Genomic DNA, 22951 nt, shown 5'->3' on the forward strand with positions numbered 1-22951 from the left:
TGTGATTGCTTTTTATGTATGCGTGTGGGACCGACGCATGCATTCACCTTTGCGTGCAAGGACTAGGGGCCACAGTTCTCTCCTGGTTCTCCTCCTGGTTTACCCAATGCTTTTTCCTCCAGTAGGGACTTGTTTACATCTGGCGAAACCAGAAGTGACAAAATACTCTTCCCTTCCGATTTCTTAGACCAGAGAAATGATGGGGGACATTCTGGTCCTTGGTCATCTCTATGGGCAGCCGGTGGAACTGCACATCTAAGTATGCAGGCATCCAGGGGCAAAGCTGTACACATAGACTGTCCTCCTCACCACCGGCTCTCACCGCTGTCAGTCTGCAATCGTGACCGGGAAGACTTCCCTGCAGTAGAGCGATCTGAAAGCGAGGCTTGAAGCACTCGTGGAGCGCAGTGTGTAAGGGATGACGTTGATGTCGGTGCGGAGGACCGTCTATGTGGACAGCTTTACCCCGGATGCCTGAATACTATGTGAGTTGCTAAATGTTGAAACTTCATTAGATGTTGAACCTTCATTAACCACTTCAGCCCCGGAAGGTTTTCTCACCCCCTTAATGACCAGGCCATTTTTTGCGATTCGGCACTGCGTTGCTTTAATTGACAATTGCACGGTCGTGCAACACCGTACCCAAATACAAGTGATGTCCTTGCTTTCCCACAAATAGAACTTTCTTTTGGTGGTATTTGAACACCTCTGCGGTTTTTCGTTTTTGTGCTATAAACAAAAAAAGAGCAACAATTTTGAAAAAACACCAATATTTTCTACTTTCTGCTATAAAATATTCCCAATAAAAAATTTTTAAAAAAATCGAAATTTTATCAGTTTAGGAAACTTTAGGCCAATTTGTATTCTGCTACAAATTTTTGGTAAAAAAAAAAATCTAAAAAAGCGTATAATAACGGAATTTTTGTAAAATCTTACCTGTAAAATTCCTTTCTCTGAGTCCTCCGACAGTCGCCGCCTCTTCATATTCGTCACAATGGGGTAATTGACCTTTGCTCCGTAGGAGTAGCTAGGCAACAGAATATGTCACTATTAAAGCTTTTAACATATCCCACCCCCAGGGGGTGGTCCCCTCAGTCAATACCCTCCTACTTCCTGTATCCATACCTCAGTTTCAGTAGAATAGCAGTAGAGTATATAACCAAACCCCAAAAGAGGGGCGGGGGCGGCGACTGTCGGAGGACTCAGAGAAAGGAATTTTACAGATAAGATTTTACAAAAATTCAGTTTTCTCTTACGTCCTCCGACAGTCGCCGCCTCTTCATATTCGTCACAATGGGGACGTCCCAAAGCAGTACAAACATGAGGGGTGGGAAACGCAGCCGCACCTTGAGGCAACGCAGTCTCCACAGCAGAAACAAAGGAACCTTACCAAAAGGAAGGAAACCAGCTGGGTAGCATGAAAAAAACTTGCTCAACAGGAGCAACAACCCAGGAAAAAACAAATAACCTAGGGATAAACGACATCCCAAACAGCCAAGGGCCCAAAAACAAGGGACCCTAAGGTACCGCCGCACTAAGAACCTTGCGGCCAAAGGAAGCATCTGCCGATGCCTGAACATCCACCTTGTAGAATTTCGAGAAGGTGCGAACGGATGACCAAGTCGCCCCTTACACACCTGGGCCACAGAAGCCCGATGATGACAGGCCCAAGATGTACTCAGAGATCTGATAGAGTGCGCCTTCACAGGCATGGGGGGAACTTTCCCCTTCAGAGCATAGGCCTGTTCAATGGTCTGTCTGATCCATTTGGCGATGGTAGAAGCCGACGCCGCCATGCCCTTCCGATGCCCCTCTGGAAGGACAAATAAAGAATCAGACTTGCGAAAAGATTCCGTCGATTTCAGGTAAACCCTGATCGCCCGAACAACATCCAGGGAGTGTAAATCCACCTCCTTCGGATGTTTAGGCTTCGCACAGAGCGAAGGCAAGACAATGTCCTCATTGAGGTGAAATTCCGAGATCCACTTCGGAAGAAAAGGAAGGGTTAGGTCGCAAGACCACCTTATCCAAGTGAATGACCAAATACGGAGATCTGCAGGACAAAGCTGCCAGCTCCGACACCCTGCGAGCCGAAGTGATCGCCACCAAAAACGCGACCTTCTTGGACAACATAGACAACGAGATCTTCCTGATCTGTTCAAAAGGAGCGTGTTGCAATACGGACAGAACAAGGTTCAAGTCCCATGGAGGCAAAGGTTCCCTCCTAGGAGGGACCAGGTGTCGCACCCCTTGAACAAAAGTGCTAACCAAGGGGTTAGACGCCACAGGGCGTCGAAAAAGAACGGCCAGCGCAGAAACCTGGCCCTTGATTGTAGCCAACGCCAAACGCTGGTCCACACCCGTTTGAAGGAAAGACAACACCCTAGACACCGAGTATGAGCGAGGACTCACACCAGGCAAAATAGGCCTTCCAAGTACGGTAGTAGACTTTCCCCGAGGAAGACTTCCTCGCGTTGATCAAAGTGTGAATGACCTCAGGGGATAGACCCCTATCCTTCAGCACCTCGGTTTCAACAGCCAGGCCGTCAAAGCCAGCGACTGTAAAGCAGGATGAAAAATCGGTCCTTGAGACAGAAGATCTTCTCGAAGAGGCAGACGCCACGGAGCGTCGACCGCCAGATTCACAAGGTCTGCGTACCAAGACCGGCGAGGCCAGTCCGGTGCCACTAGAATCACCGTGTGCGGTTCCGAGGTCAACCTGCGAAGGAACCTGGACAGCAGTTGAATCGGTGGAAATGCATACATCAGCCGATACTGATGCCACGGAGCTACCAACGCGTCTGACCGAGGATCGCGCGTCCTTGCCACGAACCTTTCCACCTTGTTGTTCAGACGAGACGCGAACAGGTCTACCTCCGGAAGACCCCACTTCGCGCACAACATCTGGAAGACATCCGGGTGGAGGGACCATTCTCCCTGGTCCAAGGTCTGGCGACTCAGAAAATCCGCCTGCCAGTTCTCCACCCCCGGAATGTGAACCGCCGTTATCGCCGGGACGTGCGTCTCGGCCCAAGACAGAATGTCGGCCACCTCCCGAGCCACTCGGCACTCCTGGTGCCCCATTGGTGGTTGATGTAGGCCACCGCCGTGGCATTGTCCGTCTGCACCCGAACCGGACGGCCCTGCAGCCTGTCCGTCCAACGTCGAAGGCAGAGAGTTATCGCTCGCAATTCCAGAATGTTGATCGGAAGGATTCCTCCTCCGACCAAGTTCCCTGGGCGGACAGAACGCCCAGAACACCACCCCAGCCCGACAGGCTGGCATCCGTGGTGATCACCGTCCATGAGAAAAGACGAAAAGACTTGCCCCCGACACCGCCGGGGACTGTAGTCACCACAGAAGATCCCTTCTGGTACGATGACTCAACAAAATCTGGAGATCCAGAGATTGCGGTCGCCCGTCCCACCTGGACAGGATCTCCGCTTGGAGACCCCGCGTGTGAAATTGGGCGAAGGGAATCGCCTCGAAAGCCGAGACCATCAATCCCAAACACCTCATACACGTCCGGAGGGACGAGCACTGATTGTCCCTGAGGGACCTGACTTCTTCCTGAAGTGTCCTGAGCTTATCGTCCGGTAGGAAGACCTTCGCCTGGACCGAGTCCAGGAGCATTCCCAGGTAGGGAAGACGAACCGACGGGCACAGCGCCGATTTTGGAAAGTTTATCATCCAACCAAACTCCTGTAGAGTTTGCATCATGACGGACAGGTCCTTCACCAGACCCTGACTGGTCGCAGACCGAACCAGAATGTCGTCCAGATACCTCTGTCCTGGGCTCTCAACAAAGCCAGAACCGGTGCAAGCACCTTGGTGAACACCCGCGGAGCCGAAGCGAGACCAAAGAGTAACGCCACGAACTGGCAAAGATCCTCCGCAATGGCGAATCGAAGGTACCTCTGGTGACCCTCGAAAATGGGGATGTGAAGGTATGCATCCTTCAAAACGATGGAGGCCATGAATTCCCCCGGAACCAGGGCAGCCACCACCGACCGCAGGGATTTCATGCGGAACTTGCGAACCCGCACAAAGCGGTTCAGAGCCTCTAAGTCCAGAATTGGACGTACCTTGCCCTCCTTCCTGGGCACATTGAACAGATTTGAACAGAACCATCGAAATCTGTCCCGATGAGGCACCGGAAACCACTCCCTGAGCCCACAGGTCCCGCACTGCCAGGTGCAGATCCCGCAAACGCTCCGGAGACAGTTGAAGACTTGAGGGAAAAAATCTGCTCGCCGGCCGGGAGAGAAACTTGATCTCTGCTTACCTGTCCACGGCTTCTTTTGGGAGCCTTGACCTTTGAAGGGTTTGCCCATATAGTGTGACCGAAAGGCACGAAAGGATCCCTGAGAGGGTCTAAAAGAAGCATGCTTCTTACCATGAGCAACCTTAGCCTTGTGGGATTGGGGCAAGAGCGTGCTCTTACCCCCCATGATCCCCTTTATCAGCGTATCCAAGGAGTCGCCAAAAAGGCGAGATCCCGTATAGGGTAGATTAGCTAAAGTTTTGCGAGAAGCTTGGTCCACAGACCAACATTTCAGCCAAATCAGGCGGCGTGTCAACACCGCCACGCTGTGCACACGTGCAGCCAAAGGGACTATATCTAAGTCCGCATCACACAAATACATGACACCCTGATGGATTTGATCCACCATAGCCAACGTCGCCGGAGGGGCAGAGTCAGCCACCAGGACGCGCCTGAGCACCTGCGTCCAATCCGCGACAGCCTGAGCTGCCATAAGTGAAGCAAAAATAGCTTTCAGCATGGAACCGGTAACCGAGTAAGTATGGCGTGCAAGAGACTCCAGCCTCCTGTCCGTGGCATCCCGGAACACCGGGGTATCCTCCGCCGGAATCGCAGTAGATTTATTCAACACTGCCACCGCGTGATCCACCGGAGGTGGCACACACCAACGTTCATCAGTAGCGGGTGTGAAAGGATAACGTAGCTTGAACCTACTTGGCACAGCAAAAGGCTTCCGTATATTGCGCTATTGTTCACTAACAGCGCGCTGAAAATCCTCAGTGCAAGGAAAAAACCTGCGATGATTTGCGTCTTCGCTGCGTCCCATAAGAGGCCAGGACGGCAGGAGGACATGGTTCATCCTGCAAAAGCAGTGTTTGTTTGATAGAAGCAACCAATTCCTCCATGAGTGCAAGCTCTTCAGACGAGCCAGGGGGGAACTATCAACCCCTTCAACTTCTGCCTCCCCCTCAGACCCCACAAGGTCCAGTGACGAGCGGGACCCCGATAAGGTGACCCCAGCCATAGCAGCCCCATCACCATCGCCCTCTGAATCAGAGGAAATTGAAACTCTGGGCCGTTTTGTGGATTGAGCAGCCACAAGCATCTGCACCTGAGCAGCTAGGTTAGCCACGACAGTAGCCAAATCACCCCCCGCGGGGGGAGCAGCAGCAGTCCCTTGGCCCCCCACTAAAGTGGGAGGAAATCTGCTTTCCTGAGAATCCATGCCCCCAAAAGTGTGTAGGAAAAAAAGAAGTACTGCCTCTTTAAGATCGCGGCGAGCGGAGCCCACCGCACACACAGCACACACCGACCCCCACAGGGAGAATCACAAAAACTTAGGCAAGGAATACAAGAATAAGGAAGATAAAACCTGGAGAGACCACTCAAGCTGCTGCACCGATCGCTGTTCTCAGGGAAAGGAAGTGATGTAACACAGACCGCTCCCATAAAGCCTATGGAAGGCTCCACAAACATGGCCGGCGGTGAGGGACTTGCAAAGGCAGAGCATGCAGCGCTGACATGTGGCCCGAGCGATCGCCACCAAAATGCCCCAGCACAGAAACAGCCAGCTAACTCCTGAAAGCTAGACAATGAAACTGAGGTATGGATACAGGAAGTAGGAGAGTATTGACTGAGGGGACCACCCCCTGGGGGTGGGATATGTTAAAAGCTTTAATATTGACATATTCTGTTGCCTAGCTACTCCTACGGAGCAAAGGACAATTACCCCATTGTGACGAATATGAAGAGGCGGCGACTGTTGGAGGACGTAAGAGAAAATTGGTTTGCGCAAAAGGTATAGCGTTTACAAACTACGGAATAGATTTATGGACTTTTTTTATTTACTTATTTTTTTTTTTTATTAGTAATGGCGGCGATCAGCGATTTCTATCGGGACTGCAACATTGCGGCAGACAAATCTGACACTAAGTGACACTTTTTGGGGACCAGTGACATTAATACAGTAATCAGTGCTAAATAATATGCACGTTACTGTATAAATTACACTGTAAGGGAAGGTGATAACACTGGGGGTGATCAAGGGGTTAAATGTTTTCCCTAGATGTGCTTACTAACTGTTTTGGGGATGGATTGAACAGAGGCAGAGAGAGATCAGTCAGGTTAGCTGAATCACATGATCTTTCTCTGCCTCTCTGACAGGAGAGCCGTCTTACATTGTTTACATTCCAGACTGCTCTCCTGTCAGTTTTGCCAAAGATCGCGGGAGGCCGGCAGCGATCGAGCCCGCTCCTCTCACGGTCTGCCTCCCGATGTGTCTATTCACAGCAGGAGCGTGACTCTGGCAACCGTGTGCACATATTAACGTAGATCTACTTGATTATGTGAAGCCGAGCCGCCCTGCCGCAGTAAATCTGCGTGGGTCGGTCGGCAAGTGGTTAAATGTAACCAAATTGCTACACTTAGAAGCACCTCTCTTCTCTTTACTACTCTGTAGCTCCTGCTCAATTCTGCTTTATGCATTACATATTGACACTTTTTTTTTTTTGTGGTTGTGGAACGAATCATCTCAGTCTCCATAAATTTTTATGGGGAAATTCGCTTTGATATACGAGTGCTTTGGATTACAAGCATGTTTCCGGAACGAATTATGCTCGCAACAAGGATTTACTGTAATAGTATTGCTATAACGTTAAAGATAGGGGTATAAAACACTTACCCAGGGGTGGACTTCCCCATATCTCATAGCCTGGATGACCATAGAAAAGCAGGTTACAACATCTTGGTAACAGGAGACGCCTTCAAAATAAAAACACAAAAAGGTTAAAAAAAAAAAAACTAGCCTTCGCTTGCAGAAAGTTATTACAAAGAGGCTACTGGAGATCAGTGGCACTAAAATGTCACAGAGGATGAAAGAAAGCCAATTCCAATACGTAGTACTTTAGCAAACGAAATGTGTTCCAGTTAGGGTTTCAGGTATCTGGGTATCTGAATATAGCTTAGTGAACTTTGCTGCAATAAACACAAATACTATGTGATTGATTTACTAAAGGCAAAAAGACTGCACTTTGCAAGAGAAGTTGCTCCAGAGCTTAGTATATGAGCATAAGCTCTGCTGACTTCCATCATCCAATCATGTGCAAGCAAAAAAACGGAATTTTTGTAAAATCTTACCTGTAAAATTCCTTTCTCTGAGTCCTCCGACAGTCGCCGCCTCTTCATATTCGTCACATATGGGGTATTAGACTTTGCTCCGAAGGAGTAGCTAGGCAACAGAATATGTTAACATTAAAGCTTTTAACATATCCCACCCTCAAGGGGTGGTCCCCTCAGTCAATACCCTCCTACTTCCTGCAACCATATCGCAGTTTCAGTGGAATAGCAGTAGAGTATACAACCAAACCCCAAAAGAGGGGCGGGGGCGGCGACTGTCGGAGGACTCAGAGAAAGGAATTTTACAGGTAAGATTTTACAAAAATTCCGTTTTCTCTTACGTCCTCCGACAGTCGCCGCCTCTTCATATTCGCCACATATGGGGACGTCCCAAAGCAGTGCAAACATGAGGGGTGGGAAACGCATCCGCGCCGAAAGGCAACGCAGTCTCCGCATCAAAGAAAGGAACCTTACCAAAGGAAGGAAACCAGCTGGGCTACAGGAAAAATAATTGCTCAACAGGAGCAACAACCCAGGAAAAGACAAATAACCAGGGGATAAAAAACTTATCCCAACAGCCAGAGGTCCCCAACAAGGGACCCTAGGGAATTGCCGCACTAAGAACCTTGCGGCCAAAGGAAGCATCCGCCGATGCCTGAACATCTACTTTGTAGAATTTTGTGAAAGTGTGCACGGTCGACCAGGTCGCCGCCTTACACACCTGGGCTACAGAAGCCCCATGACGACAGGCCCAAGACGTACTCAGAGATCTAGTAGAGTGCGCCTTCACAGGCACAGGGGGAACCTTCCCCTGCAAAGCATAGGCCTGTTCAATGGTCTGCCTGATCCATTTGGCGATGGTAGAGGCCGACGCCGCCATGCCCTTCCGAGGACCCTCTGGAAGAACAAACAAGGAGTCCGTCTTTCGAAAAGACTCAGTCGATTTCAGGTAAACCCTTATCGCCCGAACAACATCCAAAGAATGTAGTCTCACCTCCTTTGGATGTTTTGGCTTCGCGCACAGCGAAGGCAAGACAATATCTTCATTAAGATAAAATTCGGAAACTCGATTCGGAAGAAAAGAAGGATTAGGTCGCAAGACCACCTTATCCAAATGAACAACCAGATACGGAGACTTGCAGGACAAAGCCGCCAGCTCCGACACTCTGCGAGCCGAAGTGATCGCAAACAAAAAGGCGACCTTTTTGGACAACATAGACAACGAGATCTCCCTGATCTGTTCAAAAGGAGCACGTTGTAACACAGATAGAACGAGATTCAAGTCCCAAGGGGGCAGAGGATCCCTCCTAGGAGGAACCAGATGCCGCACTCCCTGAACAAAAGTGCCAACCAAGGAGTTGGAAGCCACGGGACGTTGAAACAGAACGGCCAGCGCAGACACCTGACCCTTTATCGTAGCCAGCGCCAAACGCTGATCGACACCCGTTTGAAGGAAGGACAGCACTCGGGAAACCGAGTACGTGCGGGGTGAAAACCCCCTGGACTCACACCAGGCAAAATAGGCCTTCCAAGTACGGTAATAAACCTTCCCCGAGGAAGACTTCCTCGCGTTGATCAAGGTATGAACGACCTCTGGGGAGAGACCCTTCTCCTTCAGGACCTCGGTCTCAACAGCCAGGCCGTCAAAGCCAGCGACTGTAAAGCAGGATGGTATATCGGTCCTTGAGACAGGAGATCGTCTCGAAGAGGCAGACGCCACGGGGCGTCGACCGCCAGATTCACGAGGTCTGCGTACCAGGACCGGCGAGGCCAGTCCGGTGCCACAAAAATCACCGTGCTGCGTTCCGAGTGTAACCTGCGAAGGAACCTGGACAGCAACTGAATCGGTGGAAACGCGTACATCAGCTTATACTGATGCCACGGGGCCACTAACGCGTCCGACGCGTCTGCCCGAGGGTCGCGCGTCCTTGCCACGAACCTTCTCACCTTGTTGTTGAGACGAGACGCGAACAGGTCCACATCTGGAAGACCCCACTTCGCGCACAAAATCTGGAAGACAGCCGGGTGGAGAGACCATTCCCCCTGATCCAGGGTCTGGCGACTCAGATAGTCCGCCTGCCAGTTCTCCACCCCTGGAATGTGAACCGCCGTTATCGCCGGGACATGAGTCTCGGCCCAAGACAGAATGTCGGCCACTTCTCGAGCCGCTCGGCACTCCTGGTGCCCCCTTGGTGGTTGATGTAGGCCACCGCCGTGGCATTGTCCGTCTGCACCCGAACCGGGCAGCCCTGCAGCCGGTCCGTCCAGCGATGAAGACAGAGATTTATTGCACGCAATTCCAGAATGTTGATCGGAAGGGAGGACTCCCCCTCCGACCAAGTCCCCTGGGCGGACAGAACGCCCAGAACACCACCCCAGCCCGACAGGCTGGCATCCGTGGTGATTACCGTCCACGAGATAGGACGAAACGACTTGCCCCCGGACACCATCGGGGACTGGAGCCACCACAGAAGGTCTCTTCTGGTGCGATGACTCAACGAGATTTGAAGATCCAGAGATTGAGGTCGCCCGTCCCACATGGACAGGATCTCCGCTTGGAGACCCCGCGTGTGAAACTGGGCGAAGGGAATCGCCTCGAAGGCCGAGACCATCAATCCCAGACATCTCATGCACGTCCGCAGAGACGAGTGCGGAACGTCCCTGAGGGACCTGATTTCCTCCTGAAGAGTTCTGAGTTTGTCTTCCGGCAGGAAGACCTTCGCCTGCACCGAGTCCAGGATCATTCCCAGGTAGGGAAGACGAACCGACGGACTCAGTGTTGACTTTGGAAAATTTATCGTCCAACCAAACTCCTGCAGAGTTTGCATCGTGACAGACAGGTCCTTCTCCAGACCCTGGCTGGTCGCAGACCGAACCAGAATGTCGTCCAGATACCCCAGGACAGAAATGCCCTGGGCCCTCAATAATGCCAGAACCGGTGCAAGCACCTTGGTGAAGACCCGCGGAGCCGAGGCGAGACCAAAAGGCAACGTCACGAACTGGTAGTGATCCTCCGCAATGGCGAATCGAAGGTACCTCTGGTGACCCTCGAAAATGGGGATGTGAAGATACGCATCCTTCAAATCGATGGAGGCCATGAATTCCCCCGGAACCAGGGCAGCCACCACCGACCGCAGGGATTCCATGCGGAACTTGCGAACCCGCACAGAGCGGTTCAGAGCCTTCAAGTCCAGAATTGGATGAACCTTGCCCTCCTTCCTGGGCACGGTGAACAGATTGGAATAAAACCCCCGAAATCTGTCCCGATGAGGCACCGGAACCACCACTCCCTGAGCCCTCAGGTCCCGCACCGCCAGGTGCAGGTCCCGTAAATGCTCTGGAGACAGTTGAAGATTTGAGGGAAAAAATCTGCTCTCCGGCCGAGAGAGAAACTCGATCTTGTAACCAGATCGAACGATCTCCTGAACCCATCTGTCCCACACGCGGGCCAACCAGGGTTGAAGAAAACCGAGCAAGCGTCCCCCCACCCCAAAACTGGGTGAGGGCGCCCCTTCTTGCCGCACTGTTATGGGCTGCGGATCCGGATTGACCGGACTTCTGTTTCCCAGACCAGGGCTTCTTCTGAGAGCCTTGACCTTTGAACGGTTTGCCCTTGTAGTGCGACCGAAAGGCACGAAAGGACCCCTGAGGGGGCCGAAAATTAGCATGCTTCTTCCCAGAAGCCCCCTTAGCCTTGGGGAAATGGGGCAAGAGAGTGCTCTTACCTCCGGTGATCCCCTTAATCAACACATCCAAGGACTCCCCAAAAAGGCGAGACCCATCATAAGGCAGATTGGCTAAGGTCTTACGTGAAGATTGGTCCACCGACCAACATTTCAACCAAACCAGGCGGCGAGACAACACCGCCACGCTGTGCACACGTGCAGCCAACGGGACTAAGTCCAAGTCCGCATCACACAGATACATGACACCCTGGTGGATTTGATCCACCATATCCAGGGTCGCCGGCGAGGCCGAATCGGCCACTAGGACGCGCCTAAGCATCTGCGTCCAACTTGCGACAGCCTGGGCCGCCATGAGAGAGGCAAACAGAGCCTTAAGCATAGAACCCGTAACAGAATAAGTATGACGGGCAAGAGACTCCAATCTCCTATCCGTAGCATCACGGAACACAGGGGAATCCTCTGCAGGAATCGCAGTGGATTTGTTTAAAACCGCAATTGCGTGATCCACCGGGGGTGGCACACACCACCTTTCATCAGTGGAAGGCGAGAAAGGATAACGCAGCTTGAACCTACTTGGTACCGCAAAAGGTTTGTGTAGATTGCGCCATTGTTCCTTAACAGCGCGCTGAAAATCATCATTGCAGGGAAAAACCTGCGGCGTCCTGCGTTTTCTCTGCGTCCCATAAGCCGCCAAGGCAGCGGGGGGACACACTTCATCCTGCAAACGCATTTGTTTTATGGAAGCAATCAATTCATCCATGATTGCAAGCTCTTCAGGCGAGCCAGGGGGAGAATTATCAACCCCTTCAACTTCAGCCTCCACCTCGGACCCCACTAGATCCAGGGAGGAGCGGGACCCCGATAAGGAGGCCCCCGCCATAACAGCCCCATCACCTTCACCCTCAGAATCAGAGGAAAGAGAAACTCTGGGTCTCTTAGTAGATTGAGCAGCCACCAGCATCTGCACCTGAGCAGCAAGGCCAGCCACAATAGTGGCTAAATCCCCCCCTGGGGGGGAAACAGCGGTCCCCAGGCTTTCCACCAAGGCGGTAGGAAATTTGCCCTCCTGAGAATCCATTGCCCCAATATCAAATGCCGGATAATAAAGGGTTAACTGCCCCTTTAACAAGCGCGGCGAGCGCAGCCCACCGCACCACACACAAGCACAATGAGACCCCCACAGGGACAATAAAACTGACACAGGCAATGGATAAGAAGGATATAACCTGAGGAGACCCTCGCCGCTGCTGCTGCCTCGATCGGTGTATCCTGGAGAAGAGGAAGTGATGCGGCCAGGGCGCTCTATTAAAGCCTATGGGAGGCTACAAGAAAATGGCCGCCATGCATGTAGAACATGCGGCCGGAGCGAGTGTAGGCAAAATGGCGCCGTTTGGCGCCGAAACCGCCGCTCCACAGTACAGTAATGCACACGTCATCCATGTATAAAAAAACATGTTAGATCGCCGCAGCGATCGCTGTATAGTGCCCAAACATGCCACAAAACATGCCCCACAGCACACAGCTTCTCACACTGACAAGGCTGACACACACAGTGTCACACAGCTCCCCCCCCCCCTTGCAGCCCACAGCATGCAGCCGAGAGATAGGGAGACAAACAGTGTGAACAGAGGCAGGTTACACAGTCCCAGACTGACACCCCCCCCGACAGACAGGTCCCCACATAAATACACTTACCTCACATGGCGTGGGGGACCCGCACAGGCGAACAAGCCGCTGCACATGAGGCAGGGAGAGTCGCATACAAGACGCACAGAATGGGGGTTAAGAAACCGCACAGCGTCCAGTGAGGTAGCCACCTCACCAATCATCCCTGCACCGAACAGGGATGGGTCGTTCACTGTGCCAGGAGCGTTACCTGGCTGAACGCTCGATGGCAGGCTGGGAAGCCACTGACCCACGACCTGCGACCAGGGGGATCAGCCCGAGACCCAGCCCGCATGATCCTCTTCATCCGAAGAACTAACTAATGCTGACAAAAAGAACAGCTAAGTAAAGGTAGAGAGAAAACTCAAACAAAAAATCAAAAAAGAAGAAAGAGTCTGGGGCACAAAGCCCCAGCACAGAGAGAGCCAGCCACTCCTGACAAGCTAGACATTGAAACTGAGATATGGTTGCAGGAAGTAGGAGGGTACTGACTGAGGGGACCACCCCTTGAGGGTGGGATATGTTAAAAGCTTTAATGTTAACATATTCTGTTGCCTAGCTACTCCTTCGGAGCAAAGTCTAATACCCCATATGTGACGAATATGAAGAGGCGGCGACTGTCGGAGGACGTAAGAGAAATGCAGTTTATTTTATTTTTTTTTCCTTGCATGTGATTGGGTATTGTTTTCAAAGTGAAGCTTTCCTCATTTACTACAACCTGGAGAAACTGCGCCTGCAGAGTGCAACTGCACTTTGCAAAGTGCAGTCTGCTTGCCTTTAGTAAATCAACCCCTATGAAAATCCATCTTGTGTACAGTTACTCTCCAAGTCTGAGAATTAATTTTCCTGGGCTTGGAGCATGCAAAGATAAAGGAATAATCAGGTATTTATATTTCCTGTTTTTAACCACTTCAAGCCCAGGCCAATTCTGGCACTCCTGTCCTACATGGAAAAATAATTTATTTGCTAGAAAATTACTCAGAACCCCCAAAAATTATATATGTTTGTTTAGCAGAGACCCTAGTGAATAAAACGGCAGTCGTTGCAACTTTTTATGTCACACAGTATTTGCGCAGCAATTTTTGAAACGTGATTTGTTTGGGAAAAAACAAATTCATGAATTAAAAAAATAAATAAAAAACAGTGAAGTTAGCCCAATTTTTCTTGTATAATGTGAAAGATTATGTTACGCCAAGTAAATAGATACCTAACATGTTACACTTCAAAATTGCGCACACTCGTGGAATGGCGCCAAACTTTGGTACTTAAAAATCTCCATAGGCTACACTTTACAAAATTTTACAGTTTACCATTTTAGAGTTACAGGGGAGGTCTTGTGCTAGAATTATTACTCTCCCTCCAACGTTCTCGTCGATACCTCACATGTTTGAGCGCTGTTTACATATGCGGGTGCGCAACGTACGTATGCCTTCGCTTCTGTGTGTGACCATGCGGAGACGGGGGCTCTTTAAATCTTTTTTTTTTATTTATTGTTAATTTTTTTGTAAACATCTCATGTAATAGGAATAGGGCATGCCAGGTCCTCTTTACAGAGAGATCAGGTGTCTAAAAGACCCCACATCTCTCCTCTAAGCAGGAAAGCCTGAGATAAAAAAAAAAAAAGCGATCTCAGGCTTTCCACCCGAAAACATGGCAGTGTTTACATCTGCCGGTGCAAGAAGTGAGGTCATAACTTCGCTCCCAACCTCTGTGAGTCATAGAGATGGCCAGGGATCATCTGGTTCCTTGGTCAGCTCCTTGGTAAACTTCCGCTGCCGGCCAATTTATTCTCCAGCTCGCTAATTGCATGGGCATGTCGGTAGAAGCATTGAAGGGCAGCGAGAGGGGGAAGATGCCCCCTCCCACCGCCTGTAAAAAAAAAAAATCAAGTGGCTGAAAAGCAGCTATGATTGTTTTTACTGTGCAAGAAATCGCTGGCGGAAAAAAATAACATCTAAATGATGATGCAGCTGCACGCATCATTCAGATGTCCGTACTCAAAGCCCAGAACGTCATATGATATTCTATGGGCGGGAAGTTAACTGCACTGCATTCTAACCTCCCTAGATATCAGTTTTAGTATATAAAGGTGTCACCTACTATTCCTCATCTTGCACCACAACATCTCAGCAAAGTCCAGATCTCCGCGTTCTGAGAGAAAAGAATGGATGGAACTCTCTACTTCTGCCGCGTCACTCTTGACTTTCTAGAATGATATAATTGGAGGAATAAGAATCTAAAGGCAAACAAACAATTTGGTGTAATAATACAAATATGAAACTAGCAAATCATCAGTCAAACATTTAAATTTAATAATAAAAAATCGTATGCATAATTTTTTTTTGTTAAAGTTCATTTGCCTTCATAGATTAATAGGGAGAATGAATAAAAAGTGTCTGAGACAAGTTTTGTCTTAACTTGTACTGTGCTGTTACAACCAACCAGCTTCCTATCTTTCATTGTTCCCCGCACAGCTAGGGAAATTAAAATTTAAAAGATAAGTTCACCTTTCGGAACATGTAACTAGTGATGGACGAACATCGGCCGGGGCGTTTCGCGAACGCCAGCCACAAATTTTCTCAAAAGTCCGCGAACCGCGAGTTCGCGGCAGGCCCCATTGACTTTAATGGGAGGTGAACTTTAAAAACCTTTAGGTCATACTTGCAGCCACAAAAGACGTACTAGCTGTTCACAAATAGTCCCAGCACATGGACAATGTCATAACAGAAGTATTGCAATTAAAAAAGTTGCCCTAAATGTTTTGTTTTTTTTACAGCAAAAAATATATATTTTTTTTTTATAAATCAGCCAGAACTGACAGCAGCCGGTAAATACATTGTCTAATACATATAGGGTTTATTCACACATCTGTGACAACCACTGGATACTGGCCCCTATAGTAAAACGACTGTAATAGACCCTAAAACGACATTGGAGCACATTAAATGACTTTTGTGGACATTGACAGAGCGATTTGTGTGAGATCAAAATTAGCGATTTGTGTGTGACTGCAGCCGATCTCTAACTGTCCCTAAAGCAACCACCGGATACCTGGCCCCTATAGTAAAGAGACTGTAATAGACCCTAAAACGACATTGGAGCACCCTAAATGACTTTTGTGGACATTGACATAGCGATTTGTGTATGACTGCAGCCGATCTCTAACTGTCCCTAAAGCAACCACAGGATACCTGGCCCTAATGTTAAAGAGACTGTAATAGACCCTAAAACGACATTGGAGCATTTTAAATGACTTTTGTGGACATTGACAGAGCGATTTCTGTGCAACTGCAGCCGATCTCTAACTGCCCCTAAAGCAACCACTGGATACCTGTCCCTAACCTGAAAAGAGACTGTAGAAGGCCTATACCGAAATACCAGCCCTGAAAAGGACTTTGTGGATCTTCACAGCGCTATATGTGTCTAGCAAACTCTCCCTAATGAGCACAGCACACCTCTCCCTACACTGGCAGAAAGCGGAATGTGAAATGGCCGCCAGATCGGGTCTATTTATAGGGTAGGGGGACTGTCCACGTGCTGGAATGTTTCAATTGGCTTCCCCGTTCCACCTGACGGCTGTGTCACGGGTCAAAGTTCTTCGGAACGAAAAAGAAAATGGCGACACGGACATATTCGCGAACATCGGCAAAAGTCTGACTTTTTGCGAATTTGTGAACAAGCAAAATTCGCCGCGAACTGACCGCCAGGCGAACCGCAAGGCCATCTCTACATGTAACATGTTCCAGCTCCTGCAACCCCACCCCGATCCCTGCCTCATTGTGACGGCGGGCATCGGATCCTCTCCCCGCATCGACTGTCACAATTCAAAAATATCACTGCCATATCATTCATTCACAGTTTCCTGTGAAATGGATAGACTACAACTCCCATCAGCTTCATGGCCTGACAATTTGTAGTTCTGAAGGAACTGTGATGGCGTGGAGGAGCTCCCTTGTAGTTCTTTCACAAGTTCTGAAGCTTTGTAACTGACAATCCGTATGAAGGTACAGGCTGAAAGCTGCAGGGCAGAAACCTAACATTTCACCCCTGATAATGGGTGCGATGCTTTCCAGGCTCCTGCAGGAAAAAATAATACATCTTTTTCTGCAAATCTATGTGCATTTATTATTTTTTCTTATTGCGCAAATCCACTTTTGTTGAGAAAAAAAACATTCTCTGTATATTGAAGGGATTTTACCAAACGTTGCAGATTCCTTCCTTTTGTTATTCTGAAGAAATAATTTTTTGTTCCTCTGCACCTTTGTGCTGAGTGAGTCTAATGGGAGTGGTTTCATAATTATCAATCAGCTGTAGGGCACTATTGAGGAAATGTGCTAGGCCTGCATCCCTTTAGATGTGTTCCTATTGGGAGTATCTCACCAAAAATGACATTTTTGTTGCCTGAAATCTTATAATCCAGTGACTTCAGTGACCACCACCTCTAGCTGCTCACCTCAAATCAATGACCCCACTACATAGTCACAATCGCCTGTTAATATGTCCCTCTGGACACAAGTTCTCTGGAGCTTCCCGAAGTAGCTCACTAAGAAGCGTAACGCGTATAGGTGGAAGGAGCCACTATTCATCATGTTTTTTCGTGTTTGTATCAGCTAGGAGAGCTGATGATATGCTTGTGTATCACATTGTTATGTGAGTATTTTTATCCCTGTGTATAGTTTTAATAAATCATTCTAAGCAGAGAGCACTGTGGTTTATCATTTTTTGGCCATACATGAATGACTGAGATTCCTAGAAGAGTCCAGTGTGGTCCAGGAACATCTTGTGGAGGAGCATCCCAGTGGTATCCAGAAAGACATATTAACCACTTTACCTCCGCTCACATGGAGGCTACTGCGGCAAAGTGCCGCAATCCCGTCCAGCGACGTAGACCTACGTCGCTGGACTCCGCCCCTTGTGGGCGGCGCTCGCGCGCCGCCGGAGGCTCGCTCCCGCTGTGTTCATTCACAGCGGGAGTCGGGCCAGCGGAGGAGCAGCGGCGATTGCCGCTGCTCTGCCCCAATCGTCGGGGATCGAGTCTGGAGATCCGCCCGCTGTGTGTAAACACAGCGGGCGGATCTCCATAGTGACAGGGACTGACAGATCGGAGTGTTCAGCATAGCTGGACATCCGATCTGTCCTTCTGTCACACAGTCACCTCCCCCCCCACACGTCAGTAAGCACCAGGCATACATTAACCCCTCCCTCTCCAATAAAAATTAACCCCTTCCCTGCCAGTGTCATTTTTACAGTAACAGTGCATTTATATAGCACTGATTACTGTAGAAATGTCACTGGTCCCCCCAAAAGTGTTAAAAATGTCAGTCAAGGGTCCGATCTGTCCGCCGCAATGTCGCAGTCCCGCAAAAAAAATCGCAGATCACCGCCATTACGCGTTAAAAAAAAACACCAAAAATGACAGAAATCTTTCCCTTAGTTAGTAAACGCAATAACTTTTGCGCAAACCAATCAAAATACGCTTATTGCGATTTTTTTTACTAAACATAGGTAGCAGAAGACAAATTGGCCAAAAATTTAAAAAAAATTTGATTTTTACATTTTTTTGGGGGGAATTTCATATAAAAAAATGTGAAAAATATTGTTATTTTTTCAAAATAAATGCTCTTTTTTTGTTTATAGCGCAAAAAGTAAAAATCGCACAGGTGATCAAATACCACCAAAAGAAAGCTTTGTTTGTGGGAAAAAAAAGGAAGTAAATTTCGTTTGGGTATGGCGTCGCACTACCGCGCAATTGTCAGTTAAAGTCACACAGCGCCGAATCGCAAAAAGTGGCCTGGACGGAAGACAGCAAAATCCTCCGGTGGTAAAGTGGTTAACAGGCGATTGTGACTCTGTAGTGCGGTAATTGCTTGGAGGTGAGCAGATATGCCAGCTAGAGGTGGTGGTCACTGAAGTCACTGGATTATATGATTATTTTTTACACTATTTAGAAATCGCACGACGGTGGAATTTTTTTTTTTTTTTTATGTATAAATTGGGACTTAGAATATTGATTGCGCTACATTGGATTTGTTATATTGTTGTTGAGAAGACCCGGTGTTCCGTGAAAAAACCTTACCCGTGAAAATTCCCTACCTCGTCACTTCCGCTTCACCTACGTCATGGAACAGCTGAGCAGCCTACCACTGCGCATGCTCACAGCTCCGTAGGGTAGGGAATTCTCACGTTACACCGCATCAGCTGTTGCAGCGGGTACATTAAATCATCTCGCTGCAACATTAAATCATCTCTGCTCCTACCCCTGTCACTTCCCTGATCTCGGCTACTAAATGTAAAAGTGGCGGCGGGTCTATGAAAATATAAATCACAGAGCCGAGATCTCCGTGATTTATATTTTCATACACCCGCCGCTTTTACATTTACTAGCCGAGTTCAGTGAAGTCACAGGTGTAGGAGCGGAGATGATTTAATGTGGCAGCGGAGATGATTTAACCTAGCGGCGGCAGCAGCTGATGCGGTGTAACTTTGCAAAAAACAGTACCCCGTGAGAATTCCCTACCCTACGCAGCTATGAGCATGCGCACTGGTAAGCTGCTCAGCTGTTCCATGACGTATGTGCACCGGAAGTGACGAGGGTAGGGAATTTTCACGAGGTAGGGTTTTTTAAAGTTACACCGGTTCACACTACTCCGACTTGGGACGCGAATTGTGCGACCTCAAGTCGCCCCAAGTCGCTTGTCATTACAAATTCAATGTAAATGAATGAGAGCCGTCTTAATATGCACTACTGAAGTCGCTCCGACTTCAGAAAAGGTTCCTGTACTACTTCAAGGCGACCTCTATACTTGTGCACATAGACTTCAATGGGAGTCGCATCCAAGTCGGATCCTTATCTATTTTCAAGCGACTGTGATCAGACTTTCCAGGAAGAAGAATAAGATTACCCATGCATTCCCCACAGACAAAGTCGCCTATCATTTAAGTCTCTTCAAAGTCACGCTAAAGTCGCGCTAAAAAGTCGCTCCTTCATGGGGTGACTTTCTGGTCGCGGTTGTGTGAACTGGCTGGACACACTTTGATAATTGTTGGTAGCAATCACAATTTGCAATTTTATAATTGACTAATGAGTGGTTTATATTGTTTGTTCATAATTTTGTTTTATTGTGTTGACCACATACTGATTTTGATATAATAAGTACTAGTTTGCACACTAGGTTTAATTAACATCGCACTGATTATATATTGTGTTTATATGATGCCTGAAATCTGACTTGTATCTTAGTGCAGACTTCTGGAAAAATAAGTGAGCCAATCACACAAGCAGGAAATGATGTCTCTGGGGGTGTGGTCAGTATACATTCTGTGTACAAAACGGCTCCAGGCGGCCATTTTGCATTTTCAGAAAATTACAGCAGCTGCAGATTGAAAAGAAAAGGTAATTTTTAATTACATTTAATTACCTGTGTTGCAATTGTATAAGCTTTTTTTTATTTATTTTCTTTATTTGCCATTCTTTTCCCCCACGAAAGTGGAGTTACCCTTAAGGCTCCGTTCACATGTAGGCGTTTTGGGGGAGTTTTTCTGCTCTAGGATCAGCTCTCAAAACGCCCAACAAGACAAATCCTATTCACATCTGAGCATTTTGACGCTGTGAGCAAAAAACGCCCAACGCTCAAAAAAGTACTTGAGCTTCTATTTGGGTAGATTACAGGCGTTTTCCATTGGTCTCTATTCAATCTAAAAACGCCTGCCCAAAAAACGCCTGTAAAAACGCTTGTAAAACGTGGTAAAAACGTAGTAAAATCGCAGTAAAAAACACGTGAAAACGCTACGCTCAGGTGTGAATGTAGCCTTAAGGGGTCAACTTGTCTATTGAAAGCTGATTGGCTGGCCTCCAGTTGAGACAAAGTTTATTTTAATTTCCCCATTAACTGAAAGACTTTCAACTTAAACAGAAATGTAATGAGGCGATTGAAACCAAATTAAACCAACAGAAGGAAAAAGGTCTCAGCATGCCTATAGGAATCCAATTATACCTTAAATAGTGCAGCGCAACCCTAAAAATAAAAAAAAATATTTGTGAACAACAATATTAAAGTCCAGCGTCCCAATTTGTGACACCCACTTCCGTGACAGAAAGTGCACAGTGATATCCTTTTATCGTCAATCCACAACAGCGGTGTATCCTGGGATACTGAAGAAAGAGGAAAACGCTGCTCCAGGTGTATAGTGTGTGGTAATTGCCAGGAGATAGGATATACCATAGAGTGCTGGCCCCGGCCCGCCTCCGTGGGAATACTTGTAGAAAAAGAAATAGCCGCACATCCAGGGATTCAAATAAGTTTCAAATACCTTTAATTCCAAAATGTTGCAAGTGATGACACCAAAGACACCAACATGAAGTCTCGTAGACGCGTTTCACACATACATCTTGTGCTTAATCATTACCATCCTGGATATCCTGGGATAGGTCATAAATGCCAGGGGCACATGTGACAGGGCGTCTTTGGGTGGGAAGCCAGGTCCCAGGAGGAGGGTGACGGCTGTCTCTCCTCCTGTCTGTTGTGGAAGGTGGTCACAGGCGGTCGGCCTAGTGAGCCAAGAGTGTGGTGCTGGGCCAGGAGGTCCAGGAAGCTGACAAGTGGAGTTGGAGGCAGAGCAACCTTGAGAAAAACAGTGTCCGTGAGTAGCAGGAAGCTTGCCAGGGGTCTGCCCAGGAAAGGGATCGCTCCAGTGGAGAGTCAGTGGAGAGGTGTCAGTGCACACAGCAAGTGAGAAAGGGGGGTGCCAAGTTAGAACCCTGTAGAATAACTCAAACAGAAAACACATTATCTACATTCACTTCTGTGGCAAGGTGACGCAGCGGCTTTGCCGCACGCTACAGCTGGTTGTCCTCAAGATTGTGCATAGTTCATAGTCGAAGTAACCCACTCATCCCTTCTCCTATCCCAGTTCTAAAATAAAAAACACAAAAAACCAACATCCCCTGGATTGAATATTGACTGAGCCAAGGACTTTGAATGCTTTTTGTCTGCTATCAGTTGCTAAGGGCAACCCAGGGGAATCCAGAAAGTGCAATTCTCAGCAGTCCTCTAGGGGGCAGTGCGACATGTGTTAAAGTTGAAGCAAGTGTATTTTCTGGGATTGCCCGCTGATTCAGCGCTACTGGTCGGAAGTTACCACCTGCTTAGGGGAGGTGCTGATGACTGCGGTCCCGCTGACTCCAAGTGTTTGGTGGAGGAGGTGGTTCCCTCGGTGGCACATAGAACCCTTCTAACTATATTGCTATTTTATGCCAAAAAGGCCATATTGTTACAATGGAAGAAGGTGACCCCGCCTTCCCTGCTGTACTGGAAGGGTCTGGTGAATGCCGTGTTGCCCCTTTATAAAGAAACATATTTGTCCCGAGGGTGCCCCAAGAAGTTTGATAAAGTGTGGAGGGCATGGGTGGAGTCTCCTGTTACGGTACGGTAGATAGCGTTTGTAATTTGTTGTGATAATGTTCACCTAACTGAGTGATGCTTCCTTTATGTGTGGGCTGGGAGCGGGGACGGCTGGGCACTGGTGCGCCGGGGCTCAGTCGTTCCGGGTCCCATTATCCTGCTTTTTTCGGAGGGAATCCGGCTGTGTTTGGGGGTTGGGTTGCCAGGGTGGGGGGTGGGGGGGGGACTTTACTGTTTTGATGCTGTTGTTTGTGTGACTCCCCCATGTTGGGGTGAGCTGGTCTATTGTTTTTGTATGTTTTGTTTGTGTGAAAACTTCAATAAAAAGAATTTTACAAAAAAAAATAAGTTGAAGCAAGTGTAAATAAGCCCTAACACTCATGTACCTGTGCACTTTGATATTACGGTCAGTGCTGCTTTCTTTGGATTATGAATGACAGCTGAGCACAGCGATAAATGTGTAATTATGGATGGCTATGCTCCAGTAGCATGACCCGAATAGAGAGCTTAGCTTGCAGCACTGGAAGGGTTAACAGTAGTCAGCACAGCACTTAAACGGCTTAGTCACCTGTTTAAGAGCAATACATATGAAAAATGCCTGAAAGATATTAAGTGTCCCCATCCATCATGTGTGCTGAAAGAAAGGGGCATACATAATACATGAGCGCAGCAGAATGACTGGGAAATCATTTTATCGAAGCTGTTTGGATACACCCTTCAAACCTCGAGAGTAAATCCTCAGCAGTCTACGAGCAATAGACCTCGACATGAAACGATTTCCCCTCGGGCCTGCTTGTTGTTTCCTGGCTTTCTATCAATTT

At 48.4% G+C, this 22951-nt stretch overlaps 1 protein-coding gene across 2 annotated transcripts in view; it reads right to left on the reverse strand.

The window, feature by feature from the left end:
* The window catches only part of ZWILCH (zwilch kinetochore protein), a 164008-nt gene that overhangs the window by 56811 nt on the left and 84246 nt on the right, over window positions 1-22951 (reverse strand). For both annotated transcript variants that reach the window (XM_082253012.1, XM_082253013.1), the window contains 2 exons: window positions 14830-14935; window positions 6945-7024 (listed from right to left, as the gene is read on the reverse strand). In XM_082253012.1, coding sequence (XP_082109138.1) covers window positions 6945-7024; window positions 14830-14935 — 186 coding nt within the window. The remainder of the gene's footprint in view (window positions 1-6944; window positions 7025-14829; window positions 14936-22951) is intronic.

The sequence above is a fragment of the Pelophylax lessonae genome (genome assembly GCF_965119305.1).
Source record: "Pelophylax lessonae genome assembly, chromosome: 4".
NCBI lineage: Eukaryota > Metazoa > Chordata > Amphibia > Anura > Ranidae > Pelophylax > Pelophylax lessonae.